The sequence below is a fragment of the Lissotriton helveticus genome, chromosome 6 (assembly GCF_964261635.1).
Source record: "Lissotriton helveticus chromosome 6, aLisHel1.1, whole genome shotgun sequence".
Taxonomy (NCBI): domain Eukaryota; kingdom Metazoa; phylum Chordata; class Amphibia; order Caudata; family Salamandridae; genus Lissotriton; species Lissotriton helveticus.
In genome coordinates this window covers 70,106,012-70,129,084 of record NC_136067.1, presented here as the reverse complement: position 1 = coordinate 70,129,084, position 23,073 = coordinate 70,106,012, and the positions used below count along the sequence as shown (strand labels likewise).

Genomic DNA, 23,073 nt, shown 5'->3' with positions numbered 1-23,073 from the left:
TTACCCTGTTCATTAGTAGGAAAAGATTGTTTAACTTCAGTGGTTATAGCTATTAGTAGTCTCTTGGGTGAATCACTTTCTTCATAGAATAGTTTCTCGCTCTAGCGCGGTCAATAAAGATGGAGTGGAAGGAGAACAATAGCGTAGGAGAGGCTTAGGAGTTAGCTGTACAAATGTAATGCCTATATTTTAGAGGACCAACCCCTGCCTCCCTCTTCAACTTCTACAGGCTTTATTTTTCATACTGGCTTCCCTTTTCCAATAGAGCATGGTTGGAACTAATCTGCACTTTTACGCCTCGCTGAGGTAGAAGCCCAAAGATGAATTTTCTGATAACTCGCCCCTTCGGTTTGCCACATAATTCAGAAACCTTGTTGGTTTGAGATGATGGATCACCTTGTTCTCCCCCTTCATTGCCCTCCTGGGAATTGGTATGAAAGAATCTTAACAACAGTCTCCCAAACCCACCACTTCAGCTCCCCCACCTATACAGTACCCAGTAGCTGCTGTTGTAAAGAGGAACTACTGGGTGTGGGTGGTTGCCAGGTAAACACTGCAGTGCACCATGTCAAGCTGTCAAGGTGTGGGCCACAAAGCCACCTGAATGTGTCCTATCAGTGTGTTGCCTGAAGCATGATGCATTAGGACAACTGGCGACAGTGCCAAATGAAAGGATGTGGGATTGCTAGGCCTCCAAAACATGGCAAGAGGTGGCGGATTGATTTAGGTGTACCAAAGTGGCTGAGAGTGGCCTGTCAGAGGGGAGCTTGTCCAAGCTTCTTCAAGGGGAAGTTTAGATGGGAACGAGACTGTGGGTCTCACTCCCTTACTCTCCAGTAACTGTTTTCTTCACTGCTCTGAGAGCCATTTGCTTCAATATTCAGCTGATGCAGTCTTACTGAGAGGTACTCTGTGATAAAGATCTGTAGTAAGAGTTTATTCTTTTTAGAAGAAATGTAGATTTTGTAGGCAATATCTATCTATCCCAGCACTGTTAGTAGGAACAGGTAAACTCCTAACTTTACCTTCTCCCCTCTCCCCCACCGCTTATGAAATTGTAGCTGTAATTGGAATATTTAGATGATTACCGGTAACAAGTCCTGGTAGGAAAACCACCCACCTCTCATACCCCAGTGTCTTTAACCTACATTTGTCCTTGTATCCATATATCTCAATGATCATATGTGCTTTAGGGAGGACTTGAGTTTTCCAGCAATATGTGAGTACTGGACTTTGAAACATTCTTCAATGAACTTCACATGTTCTTCTCTAGCAGTTGGTGAAGAGCCTCCCTGACAACACTTCTTTCACAGGCACCAGGTTAGCTGACTGTATTTATCCCATTTGTAGTTAGTTTATTATGTATGAAGACCAATGTAGAACAGCTTACAGTATTTAAGTTTAGAATTAATAGCTGCTCTGATAACTATTCAGTGTTGAAGCAAGAATCGGTGATATGCCATCGAAATAATGCATTTTAAAATCTGCAATTTTTAAAATTACAGCGATTTAAGGTTGAAAGGTCACTTTCACTTTCTTTGTCGTTAGGAGAGATGGAATTGTTATCTTATTTCTCAATTTACACACAGGGTGACCTCTGTCTTGCATGCATTTAACTGAAAGCTATCCATTTGTGGGCATTTCAGCCAATCATTCTGAAGCCAGGAAGATAATGTATTAAGAGGTGACCTTTAACAAAGTGTGTGCGTCATCTGCCTAGATGTGGATTTTTATTGTCACATTCTCCAGCCACTGTAATATCTGTACGGGGATAGCCATGTTGCCTGTGTGGCTCATAACTATAGTTCCATTTCCAACAAGAGCTTAAGTAAACACTGTTAGTATCTGAGAGTACTTGCTGAAAAAGCGTATGGATCCAACCCAAAGTTGTGACTGCGTACTTGCCTTCCAAGGGGTGAAACACCAATTAACGTGCCAGTGGCCCATGAGTCCACCAATGATTTTAAGTGTTCTTGGCTGTATTTGCAGATGCGATAAGCTTAAAAAAAAAACTGCAGTCCACCTGCTTTAATAAGTGCTCACTGACTCCCGTATAAGATACTAGGACCACCACTTTCAGAATTTATTCAACATACTTCTCTAGGAGTATTGCCAAATGTGTTTTCCAATTTCTGCTTAAATCTGTCTCTTATTGGTTTGTTTTAATGCATAGGTTTGACAACTGAGCAAATCTTACATCCCCCTGAAGGCATAAAAATGTTGAATCTGTTTCAGTAGGATGATTGGAATACTTGAAAAAAATCTTATAGGGTTTATTTGATGTAGTATTGGAAATATCTTGGAATGGTTTGGATTATGGCAGATGTGAGAAAATAAATGCTTATTACCCAACAGCTTTAACTAGAAATATCGATTTTATTGTGCAACACGTTGGGAACGGTCTACAGGCATCTGCTTCATTATGGCATGCTAACTTTGATTTGAGAAACCTCTCTGTTGGGACTGCTCTCTATTAAAATGTTCTCAGTTAGTTAAAGAAGTCTCTTCCTTTCTTCTCCTCTACTATGACGCTTCTGCTTAATGATATGGCCTACTGGTTTATTCAGAGGTTCTGGGTTAGGAGGAACATATTTGAATATTAATTTAAACGTAACTTTACTATAAATCTGAGTACTCCTTCGTTGTAATGCTCTGTGCCACATATTTCTATTCAAAGTTTGTTCTCGCATTAATAAGCTTCAAATTAGAACATGATGGCAGCTGGTGAACTCATGGTCAGTCCTCTCAAGAGGATAATGGACCTCTCTGTTATGCAACATGTTTGAATATTGAAATGTAGCCCTTCTCTGAACCAGTGGAGATAATTCTGTAGTTGTGAAAGATACCACCAATTGAGAATTATACTTAAGGTAAGTAACGTTTCCGTCCCTGCATTCAATGCATTACCAAATAACATCTTAATACATTGAGTAGTGCGTAAATTAATATGCAGGTACAATTGGACATTGTTGGAGCACAAAGTAAAATGGTGATGGAAATTTTGTATATTTATGAAGGAGTAATGAACATTTTGAAAGAGCTGAAGTGATAACTTGAAGTCTGTACACCAAACTTTAGTGAGTTGATTTTTATCATCTGTTGCTGTAGAGAAACAAGAGGCAGAAGTGAGCCTGACTAATTTGGATAGCAGCAGCAGCAATATGTCATCCATCACCTCCATCTTGTCCATCAGCAGTTCCGACAGTGACGAATTCTACGAAGAAAACTTTGACTACAATGACCTCGATGAAAGCGATGATGACAGCTATATCTTCATCTGAGACTGTTACTGCCTTGGTAATGGGGCATGATCAAAGCAACTGCCTGGTCCAATTGTTTCCACTCATTAGGGCTGGTACATGGAAACGGAGGATCACAACCCCTTGGGCTTGATGGGCACAAACATTAAGGAAGCAGCCGTGAGCATTTTGTTTCAATAAAGTCAAAACTACATGATGATCTGGAGCCAAGGCTAAATGTCGTTTTCTGGATTTACTTTTCCAACTTTCCGTAGTTGAATTGTTGAACTTTTGTTATTTAAATAATTATCAAACGTGTGACTCATTGAAAGTTTAGCTAACTATCTTTGTTCCTGGAAGATTTGTTTTTCCTCTTGACTTCATAATTGGAATCAAATGGAATAGTGTGCACTGTGAGGGATTTTCCTATCCCACTTATTTTTTTATCTTGGAACCCCTGCTGGCGGACTGAAGCGTGAAGAGCTGCATGCCCACATCATCAGCAAGTATTGTTATCCTGCCATAACGCCCAATGTGAGACCAGCTTTCCAAGTAAATTTTGGTTTTGCTACTGGACCAACCATGACAGCTGGGTTTTCAGAGCCTCTGGTTTCCTTCTAGTAAAATTAGTGGGGTATGGAGTCACCATTGAAAGTTAATAGACCCTTTCAGCATTGGAAGTGGAAAAAGACTTTTGCGAATAAATTGTGTTCATGTTTTTAGTTTTTATTTTAAATATCTAAAGGGGATGTACCAGTCATGTTGCACTTGTTGAATAGAATATTAACAGCACTCACAGATGTTACGTAGTATCAAAGTCTGCCAGGAGGTGGGAGCCTGGCCCTAATTTGAAATACACCAATAGATACCCTCTAGTGCAGCTCACAGGAAATTTGTATGATTTAAGCAGTTTGACTTGCCCGTACGGACTGAAGCGGGTAGTCCAGACCTGCAGATATTGCCTTCCTACGGTAAGTTTTGTTAACATTCTTTAATATTGGAAGTATCCTTTCAAGTAAGATGACATATGCTTAACAGTGGGACACAGGACTTTAGAGGGAAGCATGTCTTGAGGTTGTTGGGATGTTCAAATACATGTTGTGGGGGGTGGTCTTGTCAATCAGCGTGGGCCTTTTTGGGGGCTATTGTGGATGGGTGTGAGGCAGTAGGGTTATCTATTCTAAAGCTTTGCTGAATTATGCCTGGGTAAAGGGTAACCCAGTCTTATTTATTATTTTTTATTTTCAAAATAAAAAAATACAGGCCACAAACAATCCATTGCTTGTTACTGGAACGGTAATCTATTGTGAAAATAAGAAAAAAATACATCTATACACAGATCTGGAGGCTCCTAGTAGGCAACACTAAAACGATACTTCAGTACTGGAAGGCAGCATTTCCTCATGAAATATCTCAAATAAACATTGCATTGAGGCGAGATGTGGTCCATCAGGTATTAGGAGGCTATAGGTATGTAACAAATGAATGCTATGACAATAGCAATTTAATGCTTGTAGATCAAGTCCAACAGTTGAGGATTTTACTGTAGTCTCACCACTCAAGAACCCAGTCAAGATTTCGTAACCCATATAGATTACTTTTTAAACCCAAAGTCTTTCTCTGTTTTTCTTCAAATTCTCCTTGGTAGTCTGTTAAGGGTTCTTGGATGGAATTGTGTCTTATATCAAAGGAATCCTTAATTTCCACACTTATCTTTTTTTCTCTTTTTTTCCTTTTCAATGTTGAAAGAAAATGTTTTTTCTTAAAATAAATATTTTCTCTGCCAGATTTCTCTAATCATAAACTCTTACAGTCTATCTTATTGTTTTAAACATTTTAGTCACCTTGTTTCATACTTGAAGGGTCTAGATTCCTTCACTTGTTTCTAACCTTTGAAACGGAGTGCCATTGAAGCACCAGTTAGGCACCAAGACGATTCATCCTTTTATTTTACACCCTGGCTGCAATAATGGATCTTTACCCTGCATATAATGCCATACTCTAATGTCACTTCCTGTTTCCCCGCCTAGTGGCATTTCACAAAATAGAGAAGAGTGTTAATAAGACATGCTTTACGAAAAGTTAAAAAAAAAGAAGATTGTTGGGAAGAGTTTTTCATTGGCGGATAAGCCAAAATGTAAACATAATCTGAAAGAAACTCCTTTTGTTTCTGCAAAAATAAATGTCACATTTTGTGTGGCTCCTGGTTAACTCAACAGAGTCCCCCAAGACTTCACCTTCCAGATTTTAGCATTTCTAATAATTTCCATTTTTTCCTTTTTGAATGGGCTTTCTTTTTCACTTTTGCCCTTATTTATTTTGCTTTTACAGTCCTGCTTAATCTTCTGTTTTGTTTGTGGCAATGTTCTTATGATGTTTTTATAAGTTGCGGAATTCATTTCACTTTAAAAATCCATGTTCTCCATTTTGGAACAGTAACCTTTCCTGTTCTCACTGCCTTCCTTCTAGGGTGGAATGTAAGTCAGTTGTAGCGCAGGCGGCCTAAGAAAAAGAGCACACAAAGACCCAAACCATTTTCTGTTTTAAACGTTTTGGAAAAGCTTTTAATTTGGGGTAGACCAGCGGTAATGGCCTTCGTCGAGGGCACCTGAGTTTTGGGGTCTTGCCAGCTGATAAGAAAATGCCTAATCGCACATTGAGAGCGAATAAGAAATGCTCTTCTCAAGTTTGTTGAGCTGTGAAACCGGCCAATAATTCCCTCTTCTGGACAGTGCAAACAATGTCGCCTTCAACCAGATCATGGATAGGCTGTATTAGACTATCTTGATTTGTGAATAACAGCATGTTACAGAAATGGCTAGCACTGCACATCAGTGATCAAAAGGGAGGATATTTACTCACTCAAGGACGAACTGTCATCCTTAGACTTTCCTTTTTTGTCTTTATTTGGTTCTTATGTTATTTTCTGTATTCCTTCAAGACAATAAAAAGATATTTAAACCCTTTTGGGGTGGGTTTGTTTCCTTAAAAGTGTATTTTGTGTTTCTCTGATGGCTGTGAAGTTTTCCACCATACTGGAATTTTTCAGTCCCTCCCTGCCTGTCCATTACAGTAATCAATTTTTTATTATCTAAGACTTTCTTTGATAATCATAACTGATATCCGTCCTCTTTAAAGGCCATGATGGGGCAAATAACGAGCATACCCAGGGTAATCCTTGTTACAATCAATCAATCATTTGTAAAGCGCACTACATAACCGCGAGGGTCTCAAGGCGTGGGAGGGGGATGGGGTGGGGGTCGCTACTAATCGAACAACCAGGATTTGAGTAGCCTCCTGAAGGTCAGCAGGTCTTGGGTCTGTCGTAGCCTCTGGGAGGGTGTTCCATGTCTTGGCGGCGAGGTGGGAGAAGGATCTCCCTCCGGCGGTGGTTCTTCGGATGTGCAGGACGGTGGCGAGTGAGAGATCGATGGAGCGTTGGAGCGTAGCTGGCGGTTGGGGATGTAGATGGAGAGCCGTCTGTAGACTGGGACGTTCTTGTGGAGTGTCTTGTGTGCATGGATGAGGAGCTTGAAGGATATCATTTTGTTGACATGGAGCCAGTGCAGGTTTCTCAGGTGGTGGGTGATGTGGCCGTGGCGTGGTACGTCGAGGATCAGTCGTGCCAAAGCGTTTTGGATGCGTTGTAGTAGTTTGAGCTTGGTCGGGGCTCCCGCGTAGAGGGCGTTTCCGTAGTCGGTCTTAATCCAGTCGGCGACGGCCTACATTCCTTCGTGGAGGTTGGCTTTGGCGGTGATGGGGTCCTTGGTGAGGGAGAGGATCAGCTGAGTGTCGTCGGCGTAGGAGATTATGTTGAGGTCGTGCTGTTGGGCTACATGTGCGGGCCATGTAAATGTTGAACAGCGTCGGGCTGAGGGAGGATCCCTGGGAAACGCTGCAGATTATCTTGGAGGCTTTGGAACGGAATGGGGGGAGGCGGACTCTCTGGGTTCTGCCGTAGAGTAAGGAGGTGGTCCAATCCATAGCCTTGTCTCGGATCCCTGCGGCATGGAGGCGTGCGCATAGTGTGTGGTGGCAGAAGGTGTCGAAGGCGGCAGAGAGGTCTGGGAGGATGAGTGCTGCAGTCTCGCCATTGTCGAGCAGGGTCCTGATGTCGGTGGCGGCGATTAGGGCAGTCTCTGTACTTTGGTTGCTGGGGAACCCTGACTGGGAAGGGTCCAGGATTCTGTTTTCTTCGAGGTATCTGGTTAGCTGTCTGTTGGCAGTTTTCTCGATGACCTTGGCCGGGAAGGGGAGCAGAGAGCTGGGACGGAAGTTCTTGAGGTCTCTCGGGTCTGCTTTAGGTTTTTTGAGTAGGGCGTTGATCTCGGTGTGTTTCCAGATCTCTGGGAAGGTCGTGGTCTCGAGGGAGAGATTGATGACGTTGTGCAGGTGGGGTGCGATGGAGCTGCTTGCTCTGTTGAAGACGTGTTGCGGGAATGGGTCTGACGGAGAGCCGGAGTTGATCGTGTGCATGGTCTTGATGGTGTCATCGATGCTCACACTGGCTGTAAAAAGTTCAATCGGGTCAGGGACAATCGATATTTGCCCGGCAGTATTGCCTCTGTGACCCTCTAGTTATTTAAATCAATGAAGAGGCAGGCGCTGGAGACTGGAAAGCAGGAAACAAGGGTTTTTATTCTCTCCGGAGGAGAACACAACGAAACGGACAGAAGGTATCGTTCTGAGGTGCTCTAACTGTATTCCTGAGGCCTGGCCTCTTATACACACATTTATGACTTTATTGTAGATTACACATACATGTTAAAGCTTTGATGTACGGAAAAGACATTCTCGGAACTCCCCTTTGGGCCCGTTCCCACACACATTTACAGTTGAAGTCCCCACCCTAGTCACAACAGGTGATGAGCATCGCGCAGCTGGATAATCCGCCGATTCACGGAATGTGGGGGGTTTGATCGGATCTCATGGGGTGGGGGCTTTGATCAACCCGGGGATTCTTTGATGGGGGAAGCTTTCTATTGTACGGGGAGGGGCAAGGATGGTATCGGCAGAGCTGGGTGTCGGCTTGGGAACGGGGAAGACAAAACGGGCACACGGGGAAAAAGGGTTTTGCATCTAAGGGCCGGAGATCATGAAAGGAAAGCAGGGAGGTGTCGCGCTGGGAACAGGATGAGGGCCTGGGGCAGAGCAGCGCCGAAGAGGGGTTTATGACTCAAGGCAGGTGCAAGCAGGGGGTGGATAGCGTGCAGGCTTAGTGAAGGCGAAGGGCTATGTCAGGGGCCAGCGGCATGCAAAAGGGTTCGTTCTGATCGGGGCATCTTAGAAAATGGCGGGCGCGCACGACAATAGTGTGGCATCAGGGGAAGAGGCAAGATGGCGCAGATAATGTTCACCAAAAACGTACTAATTTTCAACAGTCCTCCCTTTAACATATTCAAGACATCTTGCTGGTTCATTTTCTACTCGGTTCTATTGTGGTGGGCATGAGAAGGAAAATGGTAGGACCCTAGATAAAAAGAGTTGTAAACGATACATTTTAACTTTTCTAGTTTTCAGGAGGCGGGCCTATTTGATAAACTTTGATAAACTTGTTCAGCAGGAAAGTCACAGGAATGTAATACAAAAACGGCGAGCAGCAAGTACATATCATAACGTGAACTGGCAGGTTAATACATATTTCAGATTCGGATTGGAGCAGGATCAATACAATGGCGGCTGGGAGAGAAATGAGGCATAAAAACGGTGATTGAGGATGTCAAATGTTCGAAGTTTTACGAGTTCTCATTGTTCTTTGTGGTCTTTCGTTGGCGCTGTTGAGCACCGGCGGTGGAGCTACAAGTCCAGCTCTGTTCTAAGTTCTGCGTTGCAGGGCACGACCCTTTCCTCGCGTTTCTGGTCGGAAAGGTCCTTTTCGCCCTGTGTCCTTTGAGGTGATTGTCAGAAAGTTCGGATGGAAGAAGAGCGTACAAAACAGTCCATAGGGTAGGTCAGAGGGAAAGGGGGATGGAGCAAGGCCAAATTAGGAACAAACTAGGGGAACGAGAGACTTCAAATAGGCGGGCGTGTGACCGAATTCAGAGAGCGGGGACTTGTCGACAGGCATTGGACATCGAGCAGGGGCATCAGGTCGACCCTTTCTTCTCATGTTGTCGAAAACAGTGCCTCGTCCTGCAGCTCTTTTCAGTCGTGGTCTCGCCTTGGCTAATGTCGCAGGTGTTCCTTAGTCTGCAGTCGGGCCTCGTGCTCCCACATCCGGTCCTTTTCTCCTCCAACAGCGGTACCCTTAAACAAGTTTGAAAAGACAGTCTTTAGAAAATTTGCAGATGAAGATAATCGAAAAGTCTATTTCTCTCCCAGCTCCAGGCAAAGAATGAAAAATGCCCGTTATTTTAGTGTTCACAACTGGCATATGAATGACCGGTGACGGGTTCTGTTGGATTTACTATGACTTTCCTTCATAATTATTTATTACAGGCATGGCAGTTCATCTGATGGTAACCCACCCTTGTGAGACAAATCTGGCGAAGATATGCCGTTCTCTAGAGTTTTACATTTACAAAAGGGTGCAGTGAGTCGTCAACATGGTACTACACAGGTATTTTGCTGAGAGACGAACATGGCTAAACATTTCCTTTCTATCGGTGCATCCTGTTTTGCAACTACTGCGGGGTTCATTTCGATGATTTCTTTACCTTGAACTAGTCTGTTAACCTTGTAAAACATCATTCTGGGTCCTACGTAACCTTTTACAGCCCGATTACTTAATTAGGAAGGACAGGGGTTTTATGGGAAACAACCAGGGACATATACAGGGGAGGTAACGGGGGTGGTCATTTTTCCGGTTTGGGTATTGCGACAATTCGGGGAGGGGAGGGTCGCGTATTCTGAGGTCCTTGTCTTATACTATAGGAGCCGTTGACATGTAGTTCCCTTATTTTCGGGTCAGATTAGGGAACCTCTGTCGTTTTACCTGTCCTTTCCCTTACGGCCCAACCTGGGTTCATTGACTTCTAGCGGAAAAGGAGAGGTAATGACGCGGTCTCAGGGTGATTGTATTAAAGACAAGTTTTTGTGCAAATACTGACGGTATTTGAAGCCAATTAGGTGGGGTGCTAGGGGTGGCAGTCTGCCAATTTCGGGGCTAATCACTCGGAAGAGTGGGAGCGCAAAAATAGAGGGAGAGAGAGAGAGAGAGAGAGAGAGAGAGAGAGAGAGAGAGAGAGAGAGTAACGGCAGGCTAAATAGTACACGTGCAACAGAGAGGGTGGCAGTGTATTCAAGAAAGGCTATTTAGTGCATTACACAGCAAAGGGCATTCACGGGTCTGGGTTAGAATCTTGTAATCATGCAGTTTGAGCATTAAACAGGGTAGAGGGGACATGCCTTGAGAAAAAGGAAAGAAGAAAGGAGGTACCATTTTGTCGCACTTTCTCGCATTCTCGGTCCTTCGACCAGTTGGGTCAACATCTCAGTCACACACACACATTCCCTCATAGTTTCGCATCATACGTGACATGGGTTCATTCGTCCGGTCTGGTTTAAGGGTGATCACTTTTTTTATCAGGTTGTGCTAATTTTTCGGGTTTGTTCGGTACGTGAGTAGTCTGCAGGCGTGCTTAGACACCACCTTGCGGCGCTAGTCCGCTTCGTGTATTAGACGTGGCAAGGCTTCAGATCTTCGCCACACCTCGGCTGTAATCTCTGATGTAACCTGCAGAAGGAGGAAAAAAAAAAAAAGGGGGGGGTGGGGGAGACAGCATTCGCGCGCATTCAAATACATGGATTCATAAGTCCTTTACTTACCTCTTACTCGTCTTTCCTCCTTGGGGCAGGGTCCCCGGGGATATGGTTTCTGGAGTCGGGGGGGGTAGTGTGTTCATGTAGGGCGTGTGCGGGGAAACATAAAAAGGAAACCAGAGGTGCCTAGTGCGAGATATCTAGTCAAAGGATGTATCTCACTATCGGGGTCCTTAAACCTCTTTCAACGCTGTGGCGTTCTAAGGTTCTTCGGTTCTTGGGTCCCTGCTACTTTGGAACGTTGTACTTTATAATATTTACATTATTTCATTTCACCCTCCTTTTACATTCCCTCATTTACACCATTCGTTTTACCCATCCTTGGAAGTCAAGGTCTTCCTCTACGCGAGAGTTCATGAGTCAGTCGCGTACCTTGAAGGCGGAGTGTCGTGTTGTCGATCCGATCCGTCCTCCAGGGCTGGGCAACCATCTTCTTTTAACCTTAAAGAGAGAGCAGAGTAGGGTGCACAGAAAAGAACTTTCCCACCCATCCCATATTTTTTAAAATAAAGCATGCAATACCCGTCCATAGTTTCAAAGACTTTATTTTGCAAAATCATTTCAGCATATGGATTATGAGGGTGCGGTCGTATTTGGCCGGTCGTGGCAATGGCTAAAGTGCGTACAGTGGGGGGTGTCGTTTGCAGCAATAAAAACATCGGAAAGTTTTACTCATTCATTTGTAAGAGACTAAAACGTCTATTAATTGGCTGGGGGTTCGGGGGCATATATTTTCATAATTTAGAAGCATAATCATAACAGTTGTAATCAGATTTCCTATATGCATACCGTACGTGTGCGTCGTAAATGGGGTTTACATCAGTTATAAAAAAATATAATACATTGTACATTTGTAATCAACATTTGTAATGGGGATCCTTTCATACTGTTCGTCGAGTGAGTTCTCCTTGTCTTTTCTAGCCAAGTGTACAAAGGATCACATAAAATCTCAGAACATCAAGTTTATATTAGTGCGAAGGAACACCACGAGGCGTTCGTAAGTTCCGATTGATACCAGCGCCATTTTGGGCGGGGCCGGCTCAGTCCGGAAGCAGCATCAGGGGGAAATGTTTCCATTACTGGCAGTTTGGACCAGAGTCCTTTTCGGCAGTTCTAGAATTCACGCTAACAGAAGGTGTGGCAATGTCATGTTTGTTTCGTTGGCGATCAAGGCAGCCGTCCCTTACCGGAAACCTGCAAAGGCCGAAGGTTCCGCCGGGGACCCTTGTAGGATCTTCAAGGCTGCGGAGATGCTGTCGGAGATGGGGGTTCGTGCTCCAGAGGGCAAATGTTCGAGTTATATTGCTGGTCAAAGTTACTCTAGTGGCCGGGGCCCACCTTCCAGCGGACCCAGACGCCATTTTGAGGCCCTACCGGGGCCACTCTCGTCGAGTTTGCAAGAGTGGAAGAGACCCTTCGGAGTGAAAGGAAGAGGTCCCTGTTTTGTGAAAGCGGGACGTTCGGCTGGGGTGCGGCTGTGATGCCCCCACCTGAGGGCAAGGGAGACTCGTTCGCCTCGTCTCCTTCTCCCGGTGTACTCCATGCCGCTCCTTTTCATCGCCCCGCATGAAGGCCTCTCCACATCCGGTGTTCCCCAAGTGTCACCATTGTACGTTCGGTGCTGCGCAAGTACTGGGGTGCCACCATTGTACGTTCGGTGCTGCGCAAGTACTGGGGTGCCACCATTGTACGTTCGGTGCTGTGGAAGTATTGGCACCATCGCCTGACTGGGGGTGTTCGGCGTCGGGCTGGGGGCTGGGAAACCTCCTACCGGTGGAGGTGGGAGAGGCTCGTCCGCGTCGCCTCTCCCTCCCAGCCCAACTTGGACAAATTGTTGTGGAGGTACGTGCAGGACATCCCGCCGTCCAGGACTGCTGCGGCTGTGACGGAAGAGAAAAGGAAGAGGTGCCTCGTTCTCCTCTGGACATGTGGCGGGACTACCTTAGTCTTTCCAGGCCCGTTGCGGCCGGCCAAGGAGACATGTGGCGGGACTACCTGCAAATGCCCAGGCTGCGGGCTCCTGCCTCTCCTCCGGCTCCCCCATACGTTAAGATTTCCTGACCAAGAGTTGGCGGCCGGGCTCGCCTTATATGGGTTGCCGTTGGTTGGGCGTAGCCGTAACCCTGCCCTACTTTGGAAGGTTCCAGAAATGGGGGGGGCGAATGTTCTGTTTGACTTTCATTTTCTACAGTTTATCGTTATTATTCCTTGTTTGTTGTGTTAAATTAAAAGTTCAAGTTCATTAATGGTCTACGGATCTTGTTTTACCATTTCTTTCTTTCCAGGTTGCTTTTATGCTAAGTTTCTGCTAACAGAGGTCGAGTAACACGGAAACACGTGTAGAGGGATGACGCAGATTTGCACATTACATACACACAAACTCAGACGGGGGACAGTACAAGTACGACATACAAAGACCCAAGACAAATATAAAAACAGTTATTGGTCATAATTATCTCTTTCCGTCTGTGAATTTTAAACGAGGCTGGGTTCCCGTCTTGACATTGCCCGACCTAGGAGAACGTGAGCATGCCGCTGAGATTTTCCTGGCGAAATCTGTGCCATCGGGCATAATCAAACGTGGTGGTTCTGTCTGGTCTGTCTATGTAAGTCGGGTTCTTCTTTGTCTCGCGCCTTTTCTCGTACTGTCGGTCTGTCGTTCTTGTCGGCCCTTTGCCTTTACTCACGCTCAGTAGAGTCGGGCATTGGGCTTTCCAGTGTCCGACATACCTACAAAAAGCGCATTGGTCTGACCCTAAGTCTGGTCGTCCTTTGCATAGTGTCGGGGGATAAGTTGTGGGTAGCGGTGTCCTGGGGTTGTCCTGTCGGTATATTTCCCTACTTGGTTTATCCTCGTCTTTTCTCTGTCGTTTCGTAGCCTCTCTGCGCCACATACCGAGACTGTCGAGCATAATTGGCGTTGTCTTATTATTTCGAAGGGCTATTTCTAACGTTTCTATTTTATCAAGGTCAAAGGATCCTGCCAGTGGCCACTGTTTGTCTTGACTCTCTTCGGTATACCTGTGCCATAATTTATTATAGGCTATGGTGACTAACCCATAGTTTATGAACATGTCCTTATTAGGGGTGCCTTCTAATGGAGCTATATGGTCCACCTCTAATACGCGGTCCGGACTAAACAGGCTATTTATCAGTGGGGAGAAGACAGACATGACGGCTCGTAACGAGGGACTAAAAAGTCAGCACTGCCTATCTTATCACTAGGTGCAAAGACCGTACAGAATATTTCTATTCAACGTTGTTTGCAGGCAGTGAATACCTCATGGATCAAAAAAAAATATAAAACCAAACGACCAATAAATAACAATGGGGAGAATGAGTAGGTCCGCAAAGATCTGCGTTACCTACCCTTTTCACTATCTGCAAAAAGGGTGGTCTCTTCCCTGCTTGCAGACAGGGAATCTCCAGGAAACAATAGTTTGCGAACAACAGTTCAGTTTCAAGCAATTATTGAGTGGGGGAGAAAAAAATAAGCACGGCTGCTACCCTACCTATCCTCCACTGTTTGCAAAGAGAGAGAGAGCCTGTTGTTTCTCCGTTTGCAGACAGTGAATCTCCAAATAAAAATAAACAGAGCAATACTAGTATTTTTGAACAAACAAACAATCAAGCAAATTTTTCGCAACTTGTCGTGGTAACACGACCTTACCCGGACCGCATGGACAGTTTCTTGTCTTCCGAATCCAGCGCCCGATCGTCCTCTTTTTCTCGTATTTCTCACGGCACTCCTGATGGTTCCCAGTCAGGATCGTAGATCACTCGAGAGAGGTCTGTTCGGAACTAGTGAAGTTCGGATGATCGGCTGCCAGACGAGGGTCTATTGGGCAAGAGCTCTCCCGATCGTTGCAGTCGTTCACTCTGTCGTCGGGACCTCTCCCACTGGATCCACGAGTCGCTGATGGGCCCCACGCTTGGGACGCCAATTGTAAAAAGTTCAATCGGGTCAGGGACAATCGATATTTGCCCGGCAGTATTGCCTCTGTGACCCTCTAGTTATTTAAATCAATGAAGAGGCAGGCGCTGGAGACTGGGAAGCAGGAAACAAGGGTTTTTATTCTCTCCGGAGGAGAACACAACGAAACGGACAGAAGGTATCGTTCTGAGGTGCTCTAACTGTATTCCTGAGGCCTGGCCTCTTATACACACATTTATGACTTTATTGTAGATTACACATACATGTTAAAGCTTTGATGTACGGAAAAGACATTCTCGGAACTCCCCTTTGGGCCCGTTCCCACACACATTTACAGTTGAAGTCCCCACCCTAGTCACAACAGGTGATGAGCATCGCGCAGCTGGATAATCCGCCGATTCACGGAATGTGGGGGGTTTGATCGGATCTCATGGGGTGGGGGCTTTGATCAACCCGGGGATTCTTTGATGGGGGAAGCTTTCTATTGTACGGGGAGGGGCAAGGATGGTATCGGCAGAGCTGGGTGTCGGCTTGGGAACGGGGAAGACAAAACGGGCACACGGGGAAAAAGGGTTTTGCATCTAAGGGCCGGAGATCATGAAAGGAAAGCAGGGAGGTGTCGCGCTGGGAACAGGATGAGGGCCTGGGGCAGAGCAGCGCCGAAGAGGGGTTTATGACTCAAGGCAGGTGCAAGCAGGGGGTGGATAGCGTGCAGGCTTAGTGAAGGCGAAGGGCTATGTCAGGGGCCAGCGGCATGCAAAAGGGTTCGTTCTGATCGGGGCATCTTAGAAAATGGCGGGCGCGCACGACAATAGTGTGGCATCAGGGGAAGAGGCAAGATGGCGCAGATAATGTTCACCAAAAACGTACTAATTTTCAACAGTCCTCCCTTTAACATATTCAAGACATCTTGCTGGTTCATTTTCTACTCGGTTCTATTGTGGTGGGCATGAGAAGGAAAATGGTAGGACCCTAGATAAAAAGAGTTGTAAACGATACATTTTAACTTTTCTAGTTTTCAGGAGGCGGGCCTATTTGATAAACTTTGATAAACTTGTTCAGCAGGAAAGTCACAGGAATGTAATACAAAAACGGCGAGCAGCAAGTACATATCATAACGTGAACTGGCAGGTTAATACATATTTCAGATTCGGATTGGAGCAGGATCAATACAATGGCGGCTGGGAGAGAAATGAGGCATAAAAACGGTGATTGAGGATGTCAAATGTTCGAAGTTTTACGAGTTCTCATTGTTCTTTGTGGTCTTTCGTTGGCGCTGTTGAGCACCGGCGGTGGAGCTACAAGTCCAGCTCTGTTCTAAGTTCTGCGTTGCAGGGCACGACCCTTTCCTCGCGTTTCTGGTCGGAAAGGTCCTTTTCGCCCTGTGTCCTTTGAGGTGATTGTCAGAAAGTTCGGATGGAAGAAGAGCGTACAAAACAGTCCATAGGGTAGGTCAGAGGGAAAGGGGGATGGAGCAAGGCCAAATTAGGAACAAACTAGGGGAACGAGAGACTTCAAATAGGCGGGCGTGTGACCGAATTCAGAGAGCGGGGACTTGTCGACAGGCATTGGACATCGAGCAGGGGCATCAGGTCGACCCTTTCTTCTCATGTTGTCGAAAACAGTGCCTCGTCCTGCAGCTCTTTTCAGTCGTGGTCTCGCCTTGGCTAATGTCGCAGGTGTTCCTTAGTCTGCAGTCGGGCCTCGTGCTCCCACATCCGGTCCTTTTCTCCTCCAACAGCGGTACCCTTAAACAAGTTTGAAAAGACAGTCTTTAGAAAATTTGCAGATGAAGATAATCGAAAAGTCTATTTCTCTCCCAGCTCCAGGCAAAGAATGAAAAATGCCCGTTATTTTAGTGTTCACAACTGGCATATGAATGACCGGTGACGGGTTCTGTTGGATTTACTATGACTTTCCTTCATAATTATTTATTACAGGCATGGCAGTTCATCTGATGGTAACCCACCCTTGTGAGACAAATCTGGCGAAGATATGCCGTTCTCTAGAGTTTTACATTTACAAAAGGGTGCAGTGAGTCGTCAACATGGTACTACACAGGTATTTTGCTGAGAGACGAACATGGCTAAACATTTCCTTTCTATCGGTGCATCCTGTTTTGCAACTACTGCGGGGTTCATTTCGATGATTTCTTTACCTTGAACTAGTCTGTTAACCTTGTAAAACATCATTCTGGGTCCTACGTAACCTTTTACAGCCCGATTACTTAATTAGGAAGGACAGGGGTTTTATGGGAAACAACCAGGGACATATACAGGGGAGGTAACGGGGGTGGTCATTTTTCCGGTTTGGGTATTGCGACAATTCGGGGAGGGGAGGGTCGCGTATTCTGAGGTCCTTGTCTTATACTATAGGAGCCGTTGACATGTAGTTCCCTTATTTTCGGGTCAGATTAGGGAACCTCTGTCGTTTTACCTGTCCTTTCCCTTACGGCCCAACCTGGGTTCATTGACTTCTAGCGGAAAAGGAGAGGTAATGACGCGGTCTCAGGGTGATTGTATTAAAGACAAGTTTTTGTGCAAATACTGACGGTATTTGAAGCCAATTAGGTGGGGTGCTAGGGGTGGCAGTCTGCCAATTTCGGGGCTAATCACTCGGAAGAGTGGGAGCGCAAAAATAGAGGGAGAGAGAGAGAGAGAGAGAGAGAGAGAGAGAGAGAGAGTAACGGCAGGCTAAATAGTACACGTGCAACAGAGAGGGTGGCAGTGTATTCAAGAAAGGCTATTTAGTGCATTACACAGCAAAGGGCATTCACGGGTCTGGGTTAGAATCTTGTAATCATGCAGTTTGAGCATTAAACAGGGTAGAGGGGACATGCCTTGAGAAAAAGGAAAGAAGAAAGGAGGTACCATTTTGTCGCACTTTCTCGCATTCTCGGTCCTTCGACCAGTTGGGTCAACATCTCAGTCACACACACACATTCCCTCATAGTTTCGCATCATACGTGACATGGGTTCATTCGTCCGGTCTGGTTTAAGGGTGATCACTTTTTTTATCAGGTTGTGCTAATTTTTCGGGTTTGTTCGGTACGTGAGTAGTCTGCAGGCGTGCTTAGACACCACCTTGCGGCGCTAGTCCGCTTCGTGTATTAGACGTGGCAAGGCTTCAGATCTTCGCCACACCTCGGCTGTAATCTCTGATGTAACCTGCAGAAGGAGGAAAAAAAAAAAAAGGGGGGGGTGGGGGAGACAGCATTCGCGCGCATTCAAATACATGGATTCATAAGTCCTTTACTTACCTCTTACTCGTCTTTCCTCCTTGGGGCAGGGTCCCCGGGGATATGGTTTCTGGAGTCGGGGGGGGTAGTGTGTTCATGTAGGGCGTGTGCGGGGAAACATAAAAAGGAAACCAGAGGTGCCTAGTGCGAGATATCTAGTCAAAGGATGTATCTCACTATCGGGGTCCTTAAACCTCTTTCAACGCTGTGGCGTTCTAAGGTTCTTCGGTTCTTGGGTCCCTGCTACTTTGGAACGTTGTACTTTATAATATTTACATTATTTCATTTCACCCTCCTTTTACATTCCCTCATTTACACCATTCGTTTTACCCATCCTTGGAAGTCAAGGTCTTCCTCTACGCGAGAGTTCATGAGTCAGTCGCGTACCTTGAAGGCGGAGTGTCGTGTTGTCGATCCGATCCGTCCTCCAGGGCTGGGCAACCATCTTCTTTTAACCTTAAAGAGAGAGCAGAGTAGGGTGCACAGAAAAGAACTTTCCCACCCATCCCATATTTTTTAAAATAAAGCATGCAATACCCGTCCATAGTTTCAAAGACTTTATTTTGCAAAATCATTTCAGCATATGGATTATGAGGGTGCGGTCGTATTTGGCCGGTCGTGGCAATGGCTAAAGTGCGTACAGTGGGGGGTGTCGTTTGCAGCAATAAAAACATCGGAAAGTTTTACTCATTCATTTGTAAGAGACTAAAACGTCTATTAATTGGCTGGGGGTTCGGGGGCATATATTTTCATAATTTAGAAGCATAATCATAACAGTTGTAATCAGATTTCCTATATGCATACCGTACGTGTGCGTCGTAAATGGGGTTTACATCAGTTATAAAAAAATATAATACATTGTACATTTGTAATCAACATTTGTAATGGGGATCCTTTCATACTGTTCGTCGAGTGAGTTCTCCTTGTCTTTTCTAGCCAAGTGTACAAAGGATCACATAAAATCTCAGAACATCAAGTTTATATTAGTGCGAAGGAACACCACGAGGCGTTCGTAAGTTCCGATTGATACCAGCGCCATTTTGGGCGGGGCCGGCTCAGTCCGGAAGCAGCATCAGGGGGAAATGTTTCCATTACTGGCAGTTTGGACCAGAGTCCTTTTCGGCAGTTCTAGAATTCACGCTAACAGAAGGTGTGGCAATGTCATGTTTGTTTCGTTGGCGATCAAGGCAGCCGTCCCTTACCGGAAACCTGCAAAGGCCGAAGGTTCCGCCGGGGACCCTTGTAGGATCTTCAAGGCTGCGGAGATGCTGTCGGAGATGGGGGTTCGTGCTCCAGAGGGCAAATGTTCGAGTTATATTGCTGGTCAAAGTTACTCTAGTGGCCGGGGCCCACCTTCCAGCGGACCCAGACGCCATTTTGAGGCCCTACCGGGGCCACTCTCGTCGAGTTTGCAAGAGTGGAAGAGACCCTTCGGAGTGAAAGGAAGAGGTCCCTGTTTTGTGAAAGCGGGACGTTCGGCTGGGGTGCGGCTGTGATGCCCCCACCTGAGGGCAAGGGAGACTCGTTCGCCTCGTCTCCTTCTCCCGGTGTACTCCATGCCGCTCCTTTTCATCGCCCCGCATGAAGGCCTCTCCACATCCGGTGTTCCCCAAGTGTCACCATTGTACGTTCGGTGCTGCGCAAGTACTGGGGTGCCACCATTGTACGTTCGGTGCTGCGCAAGTACTGGGGTGCCACCATTGTACGTTCGGTGCTGTGGAAGTATTGGCACCATCGCCTGACTGGGGGTGTTCGGCGTCGGGCTGGGGGCTGGGAAACCTCCTACCGGTGGAGGTGGGAGAGGCTCGTCCGCGTCGCCTCTCCCTCCCAGCCCAACTTGGACAAATTGTTGTGGAGGTACGTGCAGGACATCCCGCCGTCCAGGACTGCTGCGGCTGTGACGGAAGAGAAAAGGAAGAGGTGCCTCGTTCTCCTCTGGACATGTGGCGGGACTACCTTAGTCTTTCCAGGCCCGTTGCGGCCGGCCAAGGAGACATGTGGCGGGACTACCTGCAAATGCCCAGGCTGCGGGCTCCTGCCTCTCCTCCGGCTCCCCCATACGTTAAGATTTCCTGACCAAGAGTTGGCGGCCGGGCTCGCCTTATATGGGTTGCCGTTGGTTGGGCGTAGCCGTAACCCTGCCCTACTTTGGAAGGTTCCAGAAATGGGGGGGGCGAATGTTCTGTTTGACTTTCATTTTCTACAGTTTATCGTTATTATTCCTTGTTTGTTGTGTTAAATTAAAAGTTCAAGTTCATTAATGGTCTACGGATCTTGTTTTACCATTTCTTTCTTTCCAGGTTGCTTTTATGCTAAGTTTCTGCTAACAGAGGTCGAGTAACACGGAAACACGTGTAGAGGGATGACGCAGATTTGCACATTACATACACACAAACTCAGACGGGGGACAGTACAAGTACGACATACAAAGACCCAAGACAAATATAAAAACAGTTATTGGTCATAATTATCTCTTTCCGTCTGTGAATTTTAAACGAGGCTGGGTTCCCGTCTTGACATTGCCCGACCTAGGAGAACGTGAGCATGCCGCTGAGATTTTCCTGGCGAAATCTGTGCCATCGGGCATAATCAAACGTGGTGGTTCTGTCTGGTCTGTCTATGTAAGTCGGGTTCTTCTTTGTCTCGCGCCTTTTCTCGTACTGTCGGTCTGTCGTTCTTGTCGGCCCTTTGCCTTTACTCACGCTCAGTAGAGTCGGGCATTGGGCTTTCCAGTGTCCGACATACCTACAAAAAGCGCATTGGTCTGACCCTAAGTCTGGTCGTCCTTTGCATAGTGTCGGGGGATAAGTTGTGGGTAGCGGTGTCCTGGGGTTGTCCTGTCGGTATATTTCCCTACTTGGTTTATCCTCGTCTTTTCTCTGTCGTTTCGTAGCCTCTCTGCGCCACATACCGAGACTGTCGAGCATAATTGGCGTTGTCTTATTATTTCGAAGGGCTATTTCTAACGTTTCTATTTTATCAAGGTCAAAGGATCCTGCCAGTGGCCACTGTTTGTCTTGACTCTCTTCGGTATACCTGTGCCATAATTTATTATAGGCTATGGTGACTAACCCATAGTTTATGAACATGTCCTTATTAGGGGTGCCTTCTAATGGAGCTATATGGTCCACCTCTAATACGCGGTCCGGACTAAACAGGCTATTTATCAGTGGGGAGAAGACAGACATGACGGCTCGTAACGAGGGACTAAAAAGTCAGCACTGCCTATCTTATCACTAGGTGCAAAGACCGTACAGAATATTTCTATTCAACGTTGTTTGCAGGCAGTGAATACCTCATGGATCAAAAAAAAATATAAAACCAAACGACCAATAAATAACAATGGGGAGAATGAGTAGGTCCGCAAAGATCTGCGTTACCTACCCTTTTCACTATCTGCAAAAAGGGTGGTCTCTTCCCTGCTTGCAGACAGGGAATCTCCAGGAAACAATAGTTTGCGAACAACAGTTCAGTTTCAAGCAATTATTGAGTGGGGGAGAAAAAAATAAGCACGGCTGCTACCCTACCTATCCTCCACTGTTTGCAAAGAGAGAGAGAGCCTGTTGTTTCTCCGTTTGCAGACAGTGAATCTCCAAATAAAAATAAACAGAGCAATACTAGTATTTTTGAACAAACAAACAATCAAGCAAATTTTTCGCAACTTGTCGTGGTAACACGACCTTACCCGGACCGCATGGACAGTTTCTTGTCTTCCGAATCCAGCGCCCGATCGTCCTCTTTTTCTCGTATTTCTCACGGCACTCCTGATGGTTCCCAGTCAGGATCGTAGATCACTCGAGAGAGGTCTGTTCGGAACTAGTGAAGTTCGGATGATCGGCTGCCAGACGAGGGTCTATTGGGCAAGAGCTCTCCCGATCGTTGCAGTCGTTCACTCTGTCGTCGGGACCTCTCCCACTGGATCCACGAGTCGCTGATGGGCCCCACGCTTGGGACGCCAATTGTAAAAAGTTCAATCGGGTCAGGGACAATCGATATTTGCCCGGCAGTATTGCCTCTGTGACCCTCTAGTTATTTAAATCAATGAAGAGGCAGGCGCTGGAGACTGGGAAGCAGGAAACAAGGGTTTTTATTCTCTCCGGAGGAGAACACAACGAAACGGACAGAAGGTATCGTTCTGAGGTGCTCTAACTGTATTCCTGAGGCCTGGCCTCTTATACACACATTTATGACTTTATTGTAGATTACACATACATGTTAAAGCTTTGATGTACGGAAAAGACATTCTCGGAACTCCCCTTTGGGCCCGTTCCCACACACATTTACAGTTGAAGTCCCCACCCTAGTCACAACAGGTGATGAGCATCGCGCAGCTGGATAATCCGCCGATTCACGGAATGTGGGGGGTTTGATCGGATCTCATGGGGTGGGGGCTTTGATCAACCCGGGGATTCTTTGATGGGGGAAGCTTTCTATTGTACGGGGAGGGGCAAGGATGGTATCGGCAGAGCTGGGTGTCGGCTTGGGAACGGGGAAGACAAAACGGGCACACGGGGAAAAAGGGTTTTGCATCTAAGGGCCGGAGATCATGAAAGGAAAGCAGGGAGGTGTCGCGCTGGGAACAGGATGAGGGCCTGGGGCAGAGCAGCGCCGAAGAGGGGTTTATGACTCAAGGCAGGTGCAAGCAGGGGGTGGATAGCGTGCAGGCTTAGTGAAGGCGAAGGGCTATGTCAGGGGCCAGCGGCATGCAAAAGGGTTCGTTCTGATCGGGGCATCTTAGAAAATGGCGGGCGCGCACGACAATAGTGTGGCATCAGGGGAAGAGGCAAGATGGCGCAGATAATGTTCACCAAAAACGTACTAATTTTCAACATGGCCCAGGCTAGCAGGGAGTCGTGGTCGATGGTGTGCGGAGGGTCTGTTGGGGCTGTCTGGGTATTGAA

At 46.4% G+C, this 23,073-nt stretch overlaps 1 protein-coding gene across 2 annotated transcripts in view; it reads left to right on the top strand.

The window, feature by feature from the left end:
* RNF8 (ring finger protein 8) overlaps nt 1–23,073 on the top strand; it is a 181,466-nt gene that overhangs the window by 136,638 nt on the left and 21,755 nt on the right. Inside the window, exon 8 of one of the 2 annotated variants that reach the window (XM_078647375.1) lies at nt 3,109–6,205. The exons of the other annotated variant lie outside the window; for it this stretch is intronic. Within the exon in view, the coding sequence (XP_078503501.1) occupies nt 3,109–3,281 (173 nt within the window). The 3' untranslated portion in view covers nt 3,282–6,205. Of the gene's footprint in view, nt 1–3,108; nt 6,206–23,073 lie in introns of those variants that run through there. 2 annotated transcript variants of the gene reach the window in all.